General features: G+C 46.7%; 1 protein-coding gene across 21 annotated transcripts in view; it reads right to left on the minus strand.

Moving 5' to 3' along the window:
- Positions 1-3,273: 3,273 nt before the first annotated feature.
- The window catches only part of CELF1 (CUGBP Elav-like family member 1), an 80,574-nt gene continuing 62,824 nt past the window's right edge, over positions 3,274-21,023 (minus strand). For 10 of the 21 annotated variants that reach the window (XM_019656411.1, XM_019656409.1, XM_019656417.1 and 7 more), the window contains 9 exons: positions 19,788-19,922; positions 19,112-19,191; positions 18,574-18,735; positions 16,100-16,175; positions 14,594-14,722; positions 14,139-14,252; positions 13,317-13,502; positions 10,168-10,311; positions 3,274-9,714 (listed from right to left, as the gene is read on the minus strand). In XM_019656411.1, coding sequence (XP_019511956.1) covers positions 9,587-9,714; positions 10,168-10,311; positions 13,317-13,502; positions 14,139-14,252; positions 14,594-14,722; positions 16,100-16,175; positions 18,574-18,735; positions 19,112-19,191; positions 19,788-19,922 — 1,154 coding nt within the window. In that variant the 3' untranslated portion in view covers positions 3,274-9,586. The remainder of the gene's footprint in view (positions 9,715-10,167; positions 10,312-13,316; positions 13,503-14,138; positions 14,253-14,593; positions 14,723-16,099; positions 16,176-18,573; positions 18,736-19,111; positions 19,192-19,787; positions 19,923-21,023) is intronic. The other 11 variants (XM_019656412.1, XM_019656401.1, XM_019656420.1 and 8 more) reach the window with 8 other exon arrangements.

Here is a 21,023-nt window from a genome sequence, read left to right on the forward strand (position 1 = left end):
GTCCTCCACAACTAGACTGAAGAACAAAAGGACAGCAACTTGTCTGTTCCCCTTCCCCCAATTCCCCAGCACTGTTCCCATCCCCCCAACTCCCCAATAAAAATCTTTAAAAACAAAAACAAAAACAAAAAACCAAATGCTTGATGTGCAAGAATAGTTTAAACAATATTAAAAAAAAAAGAAAACCTGTGCTAGATGGTAGAGAACTTTGGCTTGAATCACCCTCTAATCACAGAGAAAATAGGTCTGGGAAGGGAGCCCATGGAGAAAGCTCCTGACTCCAGCCTTGACCAACTTCCCAAAGGGGGAATCACAGCCCAGCAATGGCATGCAATGGCCACTTTATAGGTATATATAGAGATGGTTGTGTAGCTTATTGTGTATTTTAGGTGAAAATGGAAAAGGTGTATTTCAAGTTGCTTTAAAACAACCTCAGGGCTGGCCGAGTGGCGTGTTGGTTAAAACTTGGCTTGGGACTCCAGCTCTGAGCAGCAGGGCCCTGGATCAGATCCCACATGAGGGCCAGTGACGCTGCCCTCTACAGCTAAGATGGTGAACAACAGCTCAACTTGGAGCTGGGCTGCTGTTGAATCGCTGGTGATGGCATAGGCTGCAGTGGGCTGCAGTGAGTGGCTGGCAGCCAGCGTGAGTAGCGGGCGTGAAATGCCGTAAGCCGCCATGAGCAGCTGTCCAATGACTGGCAAGCGACTGCCTCACCCAGGAAGAGCGCAATGATAATACCAACGTGGGCCAGTGAAGCAACGTCCTCCACAACTAGACTGAAGAACCAAAGGACAGCAACTTGTGTGTTCCCCTTCCCCAATGCTGTTCCCCTCCAATTTCCCAATAAAATCTTTTTAAAAAACCAACCTTAGGTGGTGATGGTAGTATAACATTGTCAAGGACTGAATACCACTGAACTGCCCACTTAAAAATGGTTAAAGTAGAAAATTTTATGTTATATGTATGTTACCATAATGAAAAACATTAAAACAAATATTAGGTAAAGAAGTTTCGGTGGTACCAGATCTAGGCAAGAACTGTGTGGCAGGAGTGATGTTCAGGGAGCACTTGAGGTCTCGCAGGAGCATGGAGACCAACCACTTGGGGGCACCGAATTACCAATGAGCCCCCTGAACACGACAGCTGCTCTGAGGGCAAAGCTGTAATGATTCACCTCCCCAGGGAGGCACAGCAGTTGTAGGGTCCCCCAAGTTCCTGTCACTAGAGCCTAGAGGGACAGCATGCAGGCATGTGCAATGAGACTGTGCAGGTTAATTAAAGCATTTATTGGGTTCATTGAGTTATTTCCCCTGTCTGGTTAAGGGCTTGGGAGTCAGGCCCTGGTTGAATTCTGGGTGCACGCCACTTTCTAGTAGGCAACCCAATTTCTTTTAACCTCAGTTACTCGCCTGCAAAATGGGGATGGGAACAGTAGCTCCCTCCCAGGAATGTTTATAAAGGCTGGAACATACAATGTGTATCAAGTGTTTCCCACAGCTCTTGGAATGTGATCAGTGAACATTAGCTTGGATAATTACTTCATATTAAAACAACTTTGGTTTTCAGTTAAATGTTTGTTTGTTTTTTAATTGGGGAATAGCGTGTTTTTCCAGGACCTATCAGCTCCAAGTCAAGTAATTGTTTCTTTCTTTTTTTTTTTTTTTTAAGATTTTTATTGGGGAATTGGGGGAAGGGGAACAGACAAGTTGCTATCCTTTTGTTCTTCAGTCTAGTTGTGGAGGACGTTGCTTCACTGGCCCAAATTGGCACCATCATTACGCTCTTCCCGGGCAAAGCCGATCAGTCGCTGGCTTCTGGACGGCCGCTCACAGCAGCTGCTGGCTACACACGGTAGCCCATTGCAACCCACCTGCCGTCGCCGGAGACTCACGGCAGCCCAGCTCCAGGTTGAGCTGTTGTTCAGCATCTTAGCTGTGGAGGGCAGTGTCACTGGCCCTCATACGTGGGATCTGAACCGGGACACTCTGGCATCCCAAGCCAGGTCTTAACCAACGCACCCCTCGGCCAGCCCTCAAGTAATTGTTTCAATCTAGTTGTGAAGAGCACAGCTTCAAATGCCCACGCGGGGATTGAACCAGCAACCTTGGTGTTATGAGCACTGCGCTATAACCACCTGAGCTAACCAGCCGCCCCAAACGTATTTTTAACAAATATAAATGAGAAAGCAATATTCCCAAGTTTATTTGCGTTCAGAACCCTTACTTCACAGAACATTTCACGGGCTGGTCCTTAGTGCAGCCCTCACTGGGAAATTCTACTCGACACAGCCCACACTGAAGGACTCTGACGAGAAGGCTGAGGCCTGGCCCACCCATCGGCCACGTGCTGGCTGCATGTGTCCAGACCAGGCATCAGCAAACTGCAGCTTGTGAGCCACAGGCGGCTCCTTTGGGTACATACATGTGGCTCTGAAGTAAAACTGAAAATGAAAACTATCATAGTTTCATTTATAAAATGTTTAAAGGATATTATTCACATAATGGTGATTTCATTCATTTTATGGCTCTCGAGTAATTTTTAAATTGTTGTGAGGGACAGGATTGGCTCTTCTGTCTCAAAAGTTTGCCGACCCCTGGTCTAGACAGCCACCAGCTTCACAAGGACTGGCCTCCTGGAGGACTGATAGGGGCAGAGGCAGCAAAGGAGCAGGTAAGGAGCAGACAAGCTGATACTTTGGCCAGAGGGCCTGAGGCTCCCGGCCCAGTGGCTGAGCCTGCCGTTCACGGAGGCCCGAGGAGGCCCAGGTGCAGGGCCCCCACTTAGAGAGTGATCTAGAATTACTGAATGGTAAACCCAAGGAACCTGAGACATGCCCTTGGGTGACCTTGTTCTGAGGTCAGAATAAAGAAAGGAGCGGACCCACTGTGGGCTGCAGAGCTCCTCGGGAAGAGTCCCATGGTCTGACTCCGTGCTAGGCGGCTGCCTCCCCAGGGGCAGAAACTCTGCAGCCCAGGGAAGGGGCTCACACTCACAGGTTTGGGCCAATTCTTCAGTACTGGCAATAGAAGCAGCACAAAAATGAAGGCTGCCAAAAAAGTTTTCAGGTGCTGTCATATCAGCAGGCATGCTGCAAAAGGAGAGGATGAAGGCGAAGGCAGGGTTCTGGGAGGAATGACTGTTTTTCAGGAGCCTCTGCTGCGTTCACGTGCATACCAACAGGTACGTCAAGCTGACACCTTACCAGGGCCCCTGCTCCTTTCCAGGAATGCCGCCCATCCCAACAATCAATAACTCTGAAGACAACATCAATTCTTCTCAAACAGTTTAATAGCAAATAAACAAAGGAAGAAGGTACCACACTTGGCAGATACAAAATGACTTTTTGTCCGTGTGTCTGTGCAATTAAAACAGATTTAGATTCCCCATTGGGACAAAAGGAAAAACACACAAAAAAAGGAAGGAGATTCCTTTTAAACACATACTCCCTTGCTCCAAACTTGTAACAATTTTTTTTTCTTTTTTAATCCACTACACAAACTCTGTGACCCGGTCAGAAAAGCGACAAGGGTTCTTCTTGCCTTTTTTTTTTTTTTTAAACCATTAAAGTAAAATCCATAATTTTCTACATAGTACAACACAAGTTCACACAAAAAAGACATTTTCTTTTGCAAATCAAAACAGGAAAGAAAGGAAGAGCTCAAACAAGGTAAAGGAAAAGCGTTTCTACGGCAGAATAGCGACTTTGAGTTGATTGACTCCCGTGGTTGCTGCAGAACAGACTGTGCGTTTGGTCATAGTGGCAATTTTTTTCTCTTCACATTGTGAAATCACTTTACATTGTTTTCTAGTAGAAAAGGCAAAAAACTGTACAAAACCCCTAGTGTTAAATACAACGTTTGTACCAATAAAAAACTCACACAGGTTTGTCTCCAAAATGTAAAGGTTCTTTTTTTTTTTTTTCTTTTTAAATTATTCACAAAAAGCAGCTGGAAATCAGAAAGGCAGCTGCCGCTCCAGGGTCTCAAATCCATTAAAACCACCACAGAACAATTAAAACAATCAGAGAGAAAAGGAAAAGGAAACAACGTCCAACATTTGGCATTTGGTTTTATCCACAGGTTTTCCCAGAGCTCCTCTTGGAATTGAAAGCAAAATATATTGGCAAACACGAATTCTGAATACACAGGAAGGGGAGCCTCGGTGCCTTCTGCCAACAGAGGCGGCTCTGTGCAGTCAGACTGTGGGGTGCTCGGCAGTCTTGCTCAGGCTGGGGTTCCTGGCCTCTTTCCATGCAATCACCCCTTCCAGGAAATTAAGCAGCCTACCATACACTGGGCCTCCATTTGGCCGCCCTTTCCTCCTAGTAAGAGTGGCCTCAAGCATAATACTAGGCAACCCGCTGGGTCCCAGAGCAGAAATTCTGCTGGGACCCCTTCCTTCATCCACCCCAGCATAGATGATGCTAACAGTGCTTCTACCTTCCCCACCCCCTCCCCCGCCCCTCGGCTACCCCTCTCCACCCACCTTCCCAGCTCTCCCACCCACCCAGCTCAGGTCTGGGTGGGATCTATCACCAACTCCTCCCTCGGCATCCTCTTACCTCCACACACCCATCCTGTGACCTCTCATCTCCTCTGGCCTCTCCCATTCACATTCTCACTAAGTCCTTAAGACCCTGAGGCTGGATGGTGCCACAAGAGAGGAGGGGCAAGTTCCCCCCCAGGGAAGCAAGGAACTGGCTTGCCTGGCACCCAGGGACAGTAGCTATTTGGCTCTTCACCCAATTTAAAAAAACAAACCCCCACCCTTACCCCACCCCACCAACTAAGCCAGAACAGAGCTGTGGTGAAGAGCCAGTGTGGGGTGGCTGGTGGCCAGGGCTGTAAACAGTGTGAAGACTGTAGTATTGTGCTTGTCACCTAGGAAAAGCGCTGGCAGGTGTATTGCCGCTAGTGCACAGATGGCCTCCTCTGAGCGTCAGGAGCACCCTCCTCCTCCCGGGCCGAGGGATGCTCACGACCCCTGATGCGCTACGCCTCCTGCCCACCCGCAGCCACCTTCTGGATTCTAGCTTGGCTCCTCGTGCCTCTCCGGGCACCCTCCCAACCCGTCTCTGAGCAGAGCAGCCAGCCTCCTGGAGGCCCCGCTGAGGCCTGGAGGCCACATGAGGTGACAGTCTAAGTGCACAGGCAAACGCGCTCTAAGGGCAATAGAGGAGAAAGTTGCCACTTCAAAATAAAACAATACAATCTTGAAAAAAATCAACCCCACAACAATTTAAAACAGCTTCTTTGAAACCCTTTTAAATCGGTCAGTTTTTGCACAAACTATAGAAAACAGAGAGGTGAAGGTGATATATACGAAGGTGTGAAGAAACAGCAGGAAACATGCAAAACTTGTTTGTTCTGGGCATAATCTTAGTAGGAAAGGAAAAAATTCAAAACAAAAACACAAAAACAATACAAAAACAGAAAAAAATCAAAGCATCACATTTTGCTGTGGAGACTGTAGGAACAAGCATGGGGGTGGGGACAGCGGCCCGAGGGGGGGGCCGGGCAGGAGGGATCTGAAGGCTCCCCGCAGGCCGCAGGGTGGCTGCAAGGAAGAGCCACACAAGAAAAAGGGCTGGCTTGGGCCCAAACTGCAGCCTGCTGTTTCAAAAAGGAAAGGGGGTTCAGGTGTTTTCTGCAGCTGAGAACTCAGAGAAACAAAAACAAGAACACATGCGGTCTCCTCAAGCCCCATAAACTGTATCAGCAAAATGTGCTCAGGAGCCTCAAAGGTTTTAGTGACATCTTTTATTTCATTGTTTACTTCAAAGTTGTCTTTAAAACTAAGCACACAGAAACAAAGCCTAGAAACGGACTGGCTGTGTGTTCACAGAAATACAAACACCACGCGGTATGTGCTAGTAGGGCTGCTCTGAAGACAGTTACAAAGAATTGGAATCACAAAATCAAGTGGTTATCTTATGAAGTTCTAGAAAAATAGATTTTTTTTATATTCAAATGCAAGTTTAAATATTTCCCCTTCAGCAGTCGTTCTAGCAAAACCAATTTGGCAGCACAAAAGAAAAAAAAAAGGAGAGAAAAAAGAAAAAACAAAGAAAGAAACAAACATAATAAAAATACACATCAGCATCAAAGGTCAACACAAGGTCAAAGGTGAGAGTTCAAGCATCAGAGAAGCTGAAGAGACAGGGATTTGGACGATGTACTTGACGCCACATCGACATGCTTTAGGCACAACGATGAACAAACGGCAGGAATCTAGAAAAAAAAACAAACCAGAAAGAGGGAGACCCACTGAGTTACACAGAGCAATACATCCAAACAAAGAGAGAGAGAACAGAACACTCACTGTGTACAGCCCTGAAATGAGGAGGCGGGCGGGGCAGGGGCTGGGTAATGACAGGGAACTTTTGCACATGCTAACAATGGACACAGGGAAAAGTCAAAAAGGACATGGAGGACACCAAGAAAACATCCAATTGCCAGAGACAGAAGGGAACCTAAGGCTTGGATTTCCCCAACGCATCTAAACATGTCCAAGAAGGTCTCTGGTGGAGCAGAGCCTCAGCCTCTCGCCCAACTCCCTGGTCAAAACCCAGGGAGAAAGCAGAAGACGTGGCTGGGGAAGGAGAAGTCTGTAGGGGAGAGGGCCAGGATTCCTTCTCAGTCCTACCGGGATGGCCCTTTGCTCCCAGAAATCCAAGCTCTTAGCTTCCACACAGGCCCTGGCCACTCATGTGGGACCCAGGAGACAGTGCCTGGCTGCATTCAAGGCAAATCGATTTCATGATGAAACCCAAGTAAGAAACACAACTACAGCAGAAAACACATTTATGTAAGTGAAACCCCCACACAACAGTAAAGGATTGCTTAAGACTTGACTGCGAGTCTCCACTCTCCGAGCTGAACCCTTTCACACCGTGAGACTGGTAGGGGAGCAGCTTCTTCACAAACCATCTTTGGCCTGGGGAGAGAACTGTGCTCAAGGGCAGTGCTGCTGTGCTAACTCGCTGGGCAGGGGAGGGGAGGACAGACACAAGTGCCTGGTCTCAGCAGCTGGCCACTGGGGCAGCCCAGGGCTCTGCTGGGGCACACGCTCTTTCTAGAAAAGAGAACCCACCCTCGAGCAGGTATGAAACCTCAGGGTTTGGTATCAAAGGCAGGCTGGTCGCACCTTTACCTCTGTCATTTGTAAAGGGGTTTCTTAAGGTCCCAGCACACGGGACAAATCCATGGACAATAATGGTGAAATGGGGGAGGAGGGGGAGAAAGGGGAAAAAGTTGGAACGGAGTGGAGTTCTGGGCTTCGGAAAACCCCACGATGGCCAAGGAGGAAGACAGAACAGAAGGTTAGCAATCACAGCACCGCAGCACCCTGGAGAGCACAGCTCTCTCCTCCGCCAATTCACAGCATTAACTCCTTCCCCCTCTGACAGATTAGCTGGGCTGCAAACAGGCCACAGAAAGTCAGTAGTTTCAATCATACACAGCACCCTGTGTGTATAACAATCACATTCTGGATTCTACAAAATCCTGGCCTTTTCCAGAGATATAATTTAGGTAATAAATATTCTCCACCCCGGAGCTGTATAAAACTTCTATAAAAATAGAAACGACATTCTTGGTTCCAGCCGGTTGGGATTCAGAACAGCGCCTCCCCAACCTAGCATTTTTTTCTTTTTTTGTTTTCTTTTTTCTTTTTTATTTTTATTTTTTGCATTTATTTAAAAAATCCCATCATGACCCTGGAAGCCTTTGGAACAGTTTTATCCTTGAAACACAGGACACATTTCACCCAGTGCGCAGAATTCAAGTTTACGTGGTTCAGCTTAAGAAGTGTGTTTCACGTTTGTTTCTTAGAGGACAACAGACCCAAGTTATCACTATGAGAAGGGACCGGCTGTCCCAGCTTCAATGGGATAACCCAACGCCACCAACTACCTGTATAACAGCAGGATGGTCAATCCCTGTCTGTGACCAAGTGGACAGCGTGACAAGGAGACAGCCCCCATCCGACTTACTAGCGGACCAACCCCTTTAATCTCATCTCTACTGCTAGGGGTCAAGGCCGATGTTTGTGAAGGTTAAGATCACAGGGACCCAGTCCCTGGCCTTGGCTAAGAGTCACAACCTAACAGGGCTGCCTGTGCGCAGGTGCGCCTTCCCAACAGCATGTCCTTCCTGGCTCTCCACCAGCAGTTTCTTGGAGCAAAGGCAGAGCCCAGAGGCTGGGTGGGGCACAGGCAAGAGCCGGAGTGAGACCTATGGGAGGCAGCGGGGAGCTAAGCACGAGGACAAAAATGAACATGGTAATACTGAGGTAAATGAACACCAAATCCATACGGAGTCTGTAAACGTCCTGCTGGCTCCTTTGTCCCCAAGAGCAGAAGATGGGGCTGGAGTGGTTAGAAGAGGGGCCTGCCTTGGTGAGAATACTATGTCTGGGATGCCTCACCCAAGGAGGCAAGCATGGATTCTTAATCCTTTTGAGTACCAAGTGCTGGCCACTGGCCAATACAGCACTCTGGCATGAAGGGACCTTCTGACGCAGGTCTACCCGGAAGCAGGCTCCTCCTCCCCTAACTCGATGGCTTTTGATTACTCTGCTCAGGAGAGGTGCCCCCTTCGGCTAGGTACTCTAAGCCCTTCTTGGTTCTGCCCTCCTGAGAAAACTGTGGCTCGGGATAGAAGGAACGGTCCTTGCTGTGGTCAACTACAGGGAAGCTAACCAGAGCGTCTTCCCTAGAGGCCTTCTTCAAAAGGACCTCTTCGAAATGGGCCATGGTCTAATGATTTGGTGTTGACATAAACAAACAATTACCTCTCTGACCAGCTGCCACTTCCTAACAGCCACCAGCCAAGCAGGGCCAAGCAACACCAACGGCTGGCTGGGGAAGCAGGGAATGGGTGAAGTCTCCCCTTTTTTGCATGGCAGGCTAATTTAACAGGTGTTTTATTTCCAGAGAATTGTTAGTCCCTTCTTGGGAAAGAGGGGCAGAAATCCTAGACAATCTGAAAAATTGGTGGCAAGAACTCAGAAGGCAGCTAGGGAGGGGCTTCAGTGTGCAGCGCCCCCAGCCACTGGGTGTCAAGCCCTCTCCTCTCCTCCAAAGCCAGCCCTACCCGCTCCACCCCCCACAGCTACTGGACGTTAGTTCTCATTTCATCCACTCTCACACTTAAGGAGATTCTAGGGGTCAGTTTTTGGTTTCATTCAATCCTCTCTTTGGGTAATTTGGGGCAAATTCTGATCTTCTTTTTTGATGTTTCTCCATCCCCCCTCCTCTCCCAGGGCAGTTTGATGTTGGTCCTTCTCAACACACACTGGTTACAAACACAGCAAACTTTAAATAAAGAAAAAAAACTCAGGATATGGCACCTAAACTCCAAAGTAAAACACTGGAAACCAAAGCACAAACTTGTCCTCTGTACGAAGCGAAATTCCCACAGAAGGCAGTAGCCGAGTCTTCAGGGCAAGCTGTGCCTGCGAGAGTGGCAGGGGTCAGGGTCCAGGGCTGTCAACACACAGCCTTAGGGCTTCGAATCATTAAGGGTGCTCCTCCCCAACTTACCAGAAGACCCTCTCACTCCAGTCTCAGAGGGGAGCACGCTCAGTAGGGCTTGCTGTCATTCTTCGAACGTTTGAGCTGCACTTTAAGCCGCTTCATGCCAATCTGAAAGCCGTTCATGGACTGGATGGCAGCTTGAGCCGAAACAGGATTGTCGTAACTTACAAAACCTGTGTGTCCAAGCAGAAACCTAGGTGAGGCACATAACGAGGCAAGGCGATTCTCAGTCCTCCTTATGCACGACACCTTATGAGCTTAGTCTCAAATCCCAATTTTCCTCAGCAGGGACAAGAATTCTGGACATTCCAACACATGAAATAAATTAGGTTCCTAACAGTACCGTAACCTGACATCGACACGGTACTTTCCAGTTTTTTGGCCAAGCCATTTTCCATACATTATTTTAACCTCTGGAATAACAATGTGGGCAGAAATCATGTCCACTACAGAAATAAAAACAAGCTGAGGCTCAAAAAGAGGTCATGTAACTACCCAGGGCTGAGTGAGACAATAACCCCAACTCCATCCCAGCTCCCTGCCGTCAGCCCTTCTCTCTTTTTCAGTGTAAGAATACTTACCAACAACCCTGCCCCCCGCACACTCCAGAAGAGAAGCCAACATACCAAAACACTTGCTCAGGTTTGTCTGCTTGTCTATGAAAACCTTGGCAGACACGACATTCCCAAAGGGCATAAACATCTGCAGCAGGTCCTGATCTCCAAACTCCTGGGGCAGGTGGTAAATGAACAGGTTGGCTCCCTCTGGACCTTCAAGACACCCGAGGAGGAAAAGATCTCAGTGTCAAGCACGCTCACGCCCCTGTACCAACAGTCTCTCACTTCCCCTTGTTAAAACCGTCAGCACCCCAACAGAGATTCCTTCAGAGAACTGAACAGATTCTCCACAGACAAGGCAGGGAACTGAAGAGCAACGACTGCAGCAGATTCCTTCCTTCACGTTTAGCCATGCTCCGTCTCACTGAGAGATGTCAGAATTCGACCTTGTGGGAGGAAGGTGTGCTGAGACAATCAAGTAGGTAGACTTGCGTGTGGAACAATAAAACCAGAGACTAGAGGCTTACAGAGGAACGCAGAAAGAGATTATAAACAAAACAGGTTTCGGGCTGGCAGAGTGTTGCGTTGGTTAGGAGTTGGCTTGGGATGCCAGCTCTGAGCAGCAGGGCCCCGGTTCGGACCCCATATGAGGGCCAGTGACGCTGCGCACTCTACAGCTAAGATGGTGAACAACAGCTCCACCTGGAGCTGGGGTGCTGTGAGTCGCAGGCGATGATGTAGGCTGCAGTGGGCTGCCGTGAGTGGCCGTCCAATGGCCAGCGAGCGACTGCCTCACCCAGAAAGAGTGCAATGATAATACCAACATGGGCCAGTGAAGTGACATCCTCCACAACTAGACTGAGGAACAAAAGGACAGCAACTTGTCTGTTCCCCTTCTCCAATTCCCCAATGCTGTTCCCCTCCCCCAATTCACCAATAAAATCTTAAAACAAAAACCCAGGTTTCGAAATTGTGCCTAGAAACTACAAGGCCAGCAAATAGATTGGCAGTTGTCAAGAGGAAGGGAATGTCTACAAAGGGACAGGAGAAAATTTATGGGGCTGACAGAAAGGTCCTACATCTGTGACAGTGGTTATAGGAGTAGATGCATTCAGCAAAGCTCATAAAGCTATATTCCAAAATAGGGTGAATTTTACTAGATTTAAATTGTGCCTCAGTAAAATGAAATTAATTTTAAAATTTGCCTATGATTAACACTGAGCTCAAAAATAGAATATGCCTGGGACCGGCCGAGTGGCCCAGTTGGTTAAGAGTTGGCTTAAGAGCGCGAACTCTGAGCAACAGGGCCGCTGGTTCGATTCCCACATGGGCCAGTGACGCTGCGCCTGAGCTGAGTTGTCGCTGAGCCGCCAACAGGTGGCAGGATGGCTCTGCTGGTGTAACAACAAGATTGCCTGTTCAATGGTGGGCAACTAAGGCTGAACTCGGCACCTTGAACTGAGCTGCCGCCCGGATGGCTCAGTGGATAGAGCATGCGCTCTTAACAACAAGGCTGTTAGTTCGACTCCCGCATGGGATGGTGGCTACGCCCACGCGCAACTAAGATAACACAGCACCTTGAGCTTAGAGGCCACGAGCTGCCAATGGGCAGCCAGAAGGTGACTGGCGCCCTCCACAACTAAGACTGAAGAACAACTTGTTTGTTCCCCTCCCCCAATAAAATCTTAAAAAAAAAAAAAAAAGAAAAAGAAAAAAAGAATATGCTTTCCTCTTCCACCACTCAACTCATCGATTTTCTAACCAAAGAAGAGTTTCATTAAAATCCAGTCCAGTCATTCTCCAGCCACCCTGGCCTCAGATGTTGTCAAACACATTAAGGAACATCGCTGCCTCAGGGCCTTTGCACTTGCTGTTCCTCTGCCCCCATTACTCTTCTTCCTCTATTTCCATACTTCCTTTGGGTTTCTGCTTACACGGCAACTTAGAAAGGCCTTCTCTGACCATTCCATATAAAATGCTGTGCCTCTGGCACTCCCTTCTCCTCTTTCCTGCTCATCATTCTACAGAGTATCATTTGGAACACCTCCTACTTTTACCTGTTATTGTCTGTCTCCAAAGTTCTATCAGTTCCCCCACTACCACATCCTAGGGCACATAAGCTTATGATTCAGAGCGGGTAAGAATGTACCAGACCAGGACTTCTTGTTGCTACAGCAAGAGAGGATCCTTATCTTTTCCCTACATTACTGCTTAAATCTTGCCAGCTTCTGGTTATAAAAACCCAGTCAAATATGAGCACAGAGGTTATCAGCAGGGCTTTTCTCTTTATACAAACCACCTTCAGGCCTCTTTCTGCCTAGAAAGCCTCTCTTGAATTTGGTACCATTTATATCAAAACACATACTTCCCACTACATCAACCCATGGGCCCTAACTCTTTTGGTCCAATCAGCCTTCAATTTGTCTCAATAAGGAAAAGCATAGGTCAGAAAGTGAGGAAAATGCCAAATGATATGGCCAAAAGATGTATCTCCACAGAAGATGTCCTCTGACAGGTTTATAATAAACAGAGAAGAATTCCTAATAAAACCAGATTGCCACACTGGTGTCAGACACAGTAAGGCCGGTATGTTTCTTCATCTAAAAATGGCAGCCCAGGGCTGGCTGGGTGGCTCGGCTGGTTAGAGTGCGAGCTCTGAGCAACAGGGTTGCCGGTTCAATTCCCAAATGGGCCAGTGAGCTGCGCCCTCCACAACTAGAGTGAAGACAACGACTTGAGCTGAGCTGCCAATGAGCTGCCAGATAGCTCAGTCGGTTAAGAGCACATGCTCCTAACAACAAGGTTGCCGGTTCGACTCCCGCATGGGATGGTGGGCTACGCCCCTCACAACTAGATTGAAAACAGCGACCTGGACTTGGAGCTGAGCTGCACCCTCCACAATTGGATTGAAGGACAACAACTTGACTTGGAGCTGATGGGTCCTGGAGAAAAACACACTGTTCCCCAATTATGTTTAATTAATTAATTAAATAAATAAATAATAATGAAAAATGGCAGCCCAATCCCAGGAGGATGTACAGAAGCTCTGATATGAGCCATATCCAGAAAACATTCCAAAAGCAGATCACACTTCACAGAGTTAGTCTACCCCTGACGCTGTCAAAGAAAAGTGGCGGTCTGACCACCTTGCCCTGCCGTTCAGTTCTGGTGCTGAGGGAGAAGCCCCCCACCCAACTCCACCCTCCCTCTGCACTCACCTTCCTTCTGGCTTCCAGCAGCACCAATACTCTGCTGTGTCAACAGATTCTGGTTGTACAGAGTGGGGAGAGCCGCGGCAGCGTACTGCTGGATCCCCGAGTAGGCCTGCGTGAGGGCCTCCATGGTGCTCCCAGTGCCATTGGAAAGGCCACTGCTGCCCAGGCCACCATTTAGAGCAGCCATCCCTTGGTTGGGGAGTGGGGAGAGAACAGGATTAACAGATTGAAAAGACTCAACTGATGCCAATGACAAACTCCCAAGTTCTCCCTTTCATGTCCCTCTTAGCTTCACCCTGAGAAGGAAGGAATCCCCATCTAAATGGTCAGATTTCAGGACACTCACCAGGCCTTGTTGCTCATGGGGACATTTAAAAATGCCATACCCAGGTGTGGCTCTCCCCATTACCTTCTTCCAACCTGTGCATTTTGGCCTTTCTGCCACTTTCTCACACAGAGCTGGAACCTGGTAAATAAGTCTCAGGACCGGAGACTAAAAGGGGGGGCATGTGGTTTATAAGACGTGGGTAAACCCTACCATAAAAATAGCACCTAATGTTATTGAATACATGTTCATTTAACTTCCTAATAAACCTCCAGGTAATCTATTACCACTTCATAGATGAAAAAATGGCCTTAGAAAGGTGCCTGAAAGTTACAACTGGTTAAGGGGAGAGGTGGAATTTAACTCAGGTCTCAATCGAAATCCCATGGTTATTTCTAACTTCACTGGGCCACTCATTCTAATGATATCCTTACCAGGGCTGTTTAAAATGTGCTACCTACATAAAGAATGGCCTGATGACATGGGGGGCTGCCCCTCACCTGCCAAAGAGCTGACGTTGAGGCCTGCCGTCGCTCCAGCTAATGTCTGCAAGGCTCCAAGGGAGGCAATGGGGTTGACGGAGCTGCTGCTGCTGGAGCTCGGTGAAGACCCTGCTATCAGAAACCCGCAAGTTAAACTCAGGCCGACACGACAGTTGCCTTCTTATGCCAACAGGAACCAAAGCCCAAGAGTGACCCTACTTAAGTATTCTCTTTTAAAGAGGTTTTCAGTTACTAATTTTGATAACTGTCCCTGCTGGACACAGAGTCAAATGATGGTTACAAGAAATTTTAAAATATGAGCTTTCTCTTAAGTCAGAGGATGGCATTTAAAACTCTGTTGTTTATAAACTGACGCCTTTGGAAATGGGTGTTAACTACTCTCCATACTGACATCCCCTCTCCTGGGATTCTGCCCGAGGCACAGCAGGGCACACGGGCCCCGACATGCTTACCTGAACTGGTGAGTACGCTGAGGGGACTGCTGGATGTAGTGAGAGCATTGGTGCCACTCGGTGTGTTCTGAGCAGCGCTGGCTGCAGCAGCTAGTGCAGCTAAATTCTGTAACTGCATTGCATTTAACCCTGGAACATCCAAAGCAAGACATCAGCAAGCAGATAAGGGTGCCTCATAGCCGCTCCAGCAAGGACAGCACACACTGGCAGAAAGCTGGTTCCAAAGAGGAACTGTTCTAGATAAGCCTTACAAGCAATCCTACAGGGCTCCAAAATGATTCAGCTATCAGTCAACTCATTAAGAAACTTGACAGCATTTTCTCAGGGAAGAGGTATCTAATCCAACAGCATGCCACCCCAAGTGAGCCTTAATAAACGGTTGGGCAATTAGGAAACCAGGAAAGAGGGGCAGATCTGTGGTCTCCTTTGGGGCCAGGTAGCCAAGAGAACAATAATGCCAAAGCCTGTGGTGCAGAACGGGGCTGCATCTGAGCCCATCACTCAGACTTTACAGGGGATGTGCTCTTTGAAATGGAGGTGAATAAGCAGAAAATGTAGCAGAGATCCAGAGGCCAGGGAAGGAATGACGGGAGAATACATGTGCGCACAGAGAAAGAATAAAAAAAAGAAAAACCACCACCACTTGAATAGTGGATTAGTCATCCAAAGGAGGAGAGAGAGAAAACACTGAGGGAAAAGGCTTGCAAGTAGAACCCAGGCGACACAGTTAAAGGAGCAAGAAATCAGAGCTGCACTGACAATTTACTGGATGATGGAAAGGCGGGGGTGGGGGGCAAGTTAACAAGAATAGAAAACCACAACACAGATTCACAATCTACCACTTTCTAAGTCCCTGGGACAAAGTGAACTATTATACTATCAAAAATTTTTAAACGGCAAAATGCGGTTCACCTAAGCCAGCCCTTTCTCAGATGTACTTCCCAAGGGGCAGGGGCAGGCAGCTCTGGAGCTGCCCCACTCCCCACCCCACTACCTGTCTCAGGTTTGTCTGTGGAGCCCCGTTTTGTTATAAACTCAGGTATTTGTCAATTAAGTTTCCCAGGCATGTTAACAGCAACAAACGGTAACTCACCTAAGAAATGACATGTATAAGACACAGGTGCACTAACTGCCTAGTTCTAGCAGCTTCAGGGTAAGCCATCTTAGGCTCTTCTTCAGTCACTGGGAAGAAAGAACTGCCACAGTTTTCTCCTGATCAAAGTGGCCTCAGATAGTCTGCCAGTGCTAAGAGCTCTTTTCCACCTTCTTCCTCAATAGACTTAAATGGGTAGGGAGCAGCGAACAAGCCCAGAGCAATCTGGCCTCCATGACTAACAGAGCTACCTTCTAGAGACAAGGCAGTGGAGTCCTGGGATGTTCATTTTATGTCAGATTCACAGGAGTGGAAATTTTTTTCTGCATAAACAGTGCAAAACTCTGAGGCTGCTGTGAGCTGGGTCTGCTGGCCTGGCGGCTGCTGCTCCTCCGCAGCAGTGAAACACTTACCTCCCATTGGGTGGAGGCTGCTCAGGGTGTTGAGGTTCCCAGAGGAGGCAGTCTGCTGAAGGAGCTGCAAATAAAGCTAGACATTACACCAAAAAACAGAACAAGAGTGAGAGTGAGGGCTGGTTCTGCATCTGGGGTAACTCTACAGCACAGCAAAGCGAGAGTGCAGAGGCCCCCAGACAGAAGAACGTTGAAGACAAGAACCCAAGCCAACACAACAGGACGTAGGCCTATGACAGCACAGGACAATACAACACAGCTAAAGCCCTGGCCCAGGAAACAGTTATGTTCACTGAGGACTGAGCCAAGCTCAATTCCCCAGGCAACAGAATACAGCCCAGCAGAGAACAAAAGTAGAGCAGGGAACTAAGCTCTACTCCAGCAGGTATGTCATCGACTGCGATGAATGTCTAAGTATGGATGACTGCCACTTCTATTTCCTCTCTCCCAAGTTCTCCTTAGTTAGGTCCACACATCTTATTTTGCAGACTGTTTCCATCTGGATACCCAATTTCTACTTCATATAACTCTCTTAACTATCAAATCTGACCACATCAGGGTATTTCTTGGAGTCACTCAACCAGCCACAACAGACCCAGGACTAGATCAATGCCTCCCATGCTACACACATCCGAGTCCCATTTATGTCCACCCCTCCAAACTGTTCTTCACTACTGGTGACCAAATGATCGCCGGATCAGTCCATATCAGTTCAGTGCACATTCTCTTTGAATGGTTGTCCCATAACAAATGAAACAAGAGGAGCTGTCCATGAGCTTATGGATTTCCACAACCCTGACCTTATGCTGTATCTTAGCAAACTGCAACGTTCTTCTAACCAACCTACTGAAAACCTTCACTCCATTCAAACACAATGACTGTTCCTTATGGACAACTGGTATTCTTGTTTTTAGATCCTTTAGTCAACCTGTTGTTCATTCCCTTAAACATACGAGCTGGTTTCTCTGTCATCACGAATCCTTAGCCCACAGGTTTCAGGAGGTCCACACATCTCCAGAAGTGGAATGAAAAAAATGCACATACACTCAATTTTTACCAGGTTCTCAAAGGGGTCCACAACCTCACAGATACTAAGAACCACTGATCTAGTCTAACAGAGATCAGGTTCAAGCCACATACTCCAGAACGAACCTCATAAGTAACGATGATGCACTATTGCTTACACAGCCCATTAGCACCCAAATGTCCTCATTTTCATCTTCCTAAATGCCTTGGGCAGCATGTTCAGTTCCAGTGGTGGACTGTGAACACTGTACTTGGCACCTTCGTTTCTCTCTAAATGAGGACAGCGCTTAGGGAGGGGGCACATCTAACTTAGAGACCGCAGCTCTCACCACATACCATCATGCACTTGCTAGATGCAGCCATGACAACAAAAGGGGAGTGTTCCCTAAATAGAGGTTCCAAAACTCTCTAAGAAAAGTAAATGCATATCATGGAGATCATTTTCAAAGCATTATCACTTGGCAGACAACTAAAATCTCTCTGAAGTTTCTGAACTTTTAAGCAATGTTCTAGCACTATGAAACAATTTCATCTGTTGAAATAGAACAACCATCTATACTTTTTGACTTCAGAGAAATACTAGCTAGGATAAACTTGGATTTCTTCTAACATTGCACAACTATGGAGACCAACAGACATCGAATTAGCCAAATAATCTTTGAAATAATGAAGAGTGAATGAATATAATTATTCCTATGTATATATTTTTGGACTATCCAATAAATTGAGTGGTTTCACCATTTATTTTCCTTCATCGGTAGCTTCACAGATTACCTGTTCTTTCCGATTCACAGACGACACACTTTTAATTGTGTTGTCCTGTCTGCAATTCTTTTAAAGGTTAAAGCAATGATAATCCCCTATAACATATTATAGACCTAGTAAATCTAAATAACAAAATGGAGCCAGCCCCTCTTTTGGACTGTATGACTCAAACTCAATAGGAGAGAGATTAGATTAAAAGAAATCTATTTATGATATAGTGAACTCAAATATACACCTGTAATACTCATTTAATAATGTCCATGCTTGCTCTCTCAGTCAGCAGAAAGAAGCATTTACCATACTTTCAGGGAGACTCAAAAGGTCTTTAATGATGCCCTCTACATCAGGTAGAAAGAGATATGAAAAAAGACATTTGGTAGTTAAGATTCCCTTAGGAATACTTTTTCTTAGGTGTAGAGACACATGAGATATTTCTAAATCGTTTTATCAGAAAATTAGGATCTCACTTTAATTGTAGCAGAAGCCTCAAGATATAATCAAAGGGGGGAGGAGAGAGAAAGAGAGAGAACGAACTTAAAGAACATTGCATTGCCTGAATTTTGACATAAAATTTCAATGTGCTAAAAGTTGTAAATGCCATTGTGTTTGTTAGCCGGGGACAGCAGAAGAAGAAACAGCTGGGAGCTTGCACAGTCTGCAGAAAGCAAACCACAAAGACTCACTGCTAAATACTGGGGTCCGAGAGTATTTAGACCAGCAAGGTTTCCCCACACAGATGCTGCACTGATTTGCTGCATCTGCTGCTGGATCTGCTGGGCCATTCTCTTCTGTTCTTTGTCCTTCTGTGTATCAGCAAATTTTACCACCATGGGGGATGAGCAACCCTGTGAAAATATCAAAACCAAAGGGTCAAACTCCTCCTTCTGGGGTAAGGAAAAAGCCTCCTTTTTAGTGACACACACTGCACTCTAATTGCACTAATTGCCAAATGATTCTCTTCCTGATACTCATAAGTGATAAAAGATGATTTTTTTAAAAAAGATGATTTAAAAGGGCAACTAGTTCCATCCAATGTGTTAATTTTAATGTTAATTTAGTAACATTCAATGTGTAAAAGAAAGCATCAGTTATTAACTTTAAGATGTCTGGCCTGCTTAACTTTTGGGGCATCCAGATACTGTACATGTTGGGCTTTGAAGACCAAATGTCTGGGCACCCTCAGGCTATGGAACGTCCCTCTTTCATTCATCCGCTCCCTACCTCCATGGTCTGTGCTTGGTGCATTGCCTTGATAGCCGTCTGTGCCATGGCTCTTGTTGTGAAAGTCACAAATGCACAACCTAATAAGAGAAGGGTCAATAACTCATTTATTCGCTTATTTATTTATAGACATTTGCTGAGCACCTACTATGTGCCAAGCAATACAGACATGGTTCCTGCCTTTGGGGGTTCACGATGTAGTGGAAGAGACAGGTATGTTACACCAAGGTGATGAATGTGTTAAAATGAAAAACCAGGAAAGCACAGGTAGGAAACAAAGTCCTTGAGGGATAGAGGACTCATACCCTCTAGTTCCTCTTGAAAAGGAAGCATTTTGTTTCCATTTTGGCACCGAGAATGTCTCCAAAATGGGGGTGGGGGGGAGGGGGGAAGGAAGAGGAGGAGGAGGAGAAAAAAACCTTTTCAAGCACAAAAAGAGAGAATTTTAATAGATGACGCTGAAGTACAGAATATAGACTCCTTAAGGGCACTGGGAGAATACAAAAGGAATCAATTTGTAGGAGGAGTTGTGACTGGAGACCTAGATATACAACACCACTCCCAACCTCTCCATGACAGAGCCATGTTGGCTAGGGATTCCTGGTTTCTACTGGTCCAACTAAAAAGAGACTCCAAATTTAAGAGAAGTATCTCTAATGGCTAAAAATGTACCCACCTCGGCTCAGTCCATCAGGTCCCCGCAATATTCGGCATTCTTCAATCTGTCCAAATGAAGAGAACATGACTCGGATGTCATTTTCAGTGCACTTCTTGGAAATCATACCAATAAACAGCTTCCTGTCTTCCACTGCTAAGAGAGTAAAACACAAACGGCTTGAACATTATTACTACAAGAGGCAGAACAGCACAGACTCTGGAGGCAAGGCTACCTGGGTTTGACCCCCGACTCTGTGCTCTTATGCCACATTTCACAGACTCTAAGACACATGACTTTTCCGTAATTTAGCACCTCCTCTTATAAACTATTATCTTAAAATTATAATTGAAAACATTTAGATGAAGGGCTGGCCGAGTGGCTCGTTTAAGAGTTGGCTTGGGATGCCAGAGGACCCCGGTTTGGATCCCACATATGAGGGCCAGTGACACTGCCCTCTACAGCTAAGATGCTGAACAAGAGCTCAACCTGGAGCTGGGCTGCTGTGAGTCGCTGGCGACGGCGTAGGCTGCAGCCCCTGTGGCAGTGGGTTGCCATGGGCTACCATGTGTAGCCAGCAGCCAGCGTGAGCGGCCAGCAGCCACAGTGAGCGGCCGTCCAGAAGCCGGCGAGCGATATGCCTCACCCGGGAAAAGCGCAATGATGGTGCCAATTTGGGCCAGTGAAGCAACGTCCTCCACAACTAGACTGAAGAACAAAAGGACAGCAACTTGTCTGTTCCCCTTCCCCCAATTCCCCAGCGCTGTTCCCATCCCGTAATAAAAATCTTAAAAAAAAAAAGAAAAAAAGAAAAAGAAAGCATTTAGATGAAATATAGCAGCTTTGTGATCTTGTGAAAGGTTACTTAACCATTCTGTGCTTGTTTCTTCATCTGATGACTAGGGATAAGCAGGTTTACCTCAAAGGCAGCTGCAAGCACTTAACATATAGTGCTTAGATTCCTGTCTCGCACTTGGGAAATGTTTGTTCTTACTATCAATACTACTAAAGAACGAGTTTTCACCTTAACTGCTATGACAAGAGAAACAGAACACATCTTTCAGAGTTTAACTGTCCACTTTCCTTTTCTGACTCTCCTCTTGAGGACTAAGTTCTCCTTTCTAACTTGTTCATTTCCCCCCTTCACTTCTGTCCGTAAGAAATTATACTGATCAATGACACTTCAGCTTGCTTTAAAATGTTCTTGTAATGTTTCCCCATCAACTAACTCTATAAAGCACTGAACCACTCTTACAC

This window comes from Hipposideros armiger, unplaced genomic scaffold, assembly GCF_001890085.2.
Source record: "Hipposideros armiger isolate ML-2016 unplaced genomic scaffold, ASM189008v1 scaffold_258, whole genome shotgun sequence".
Taxonomy (NCBI): Eukaryota; Metazoa; Chordata; class Mammalia; order Chiroptera; family Hipposideridae; genus Hipposideros; species Hipposideros armiger.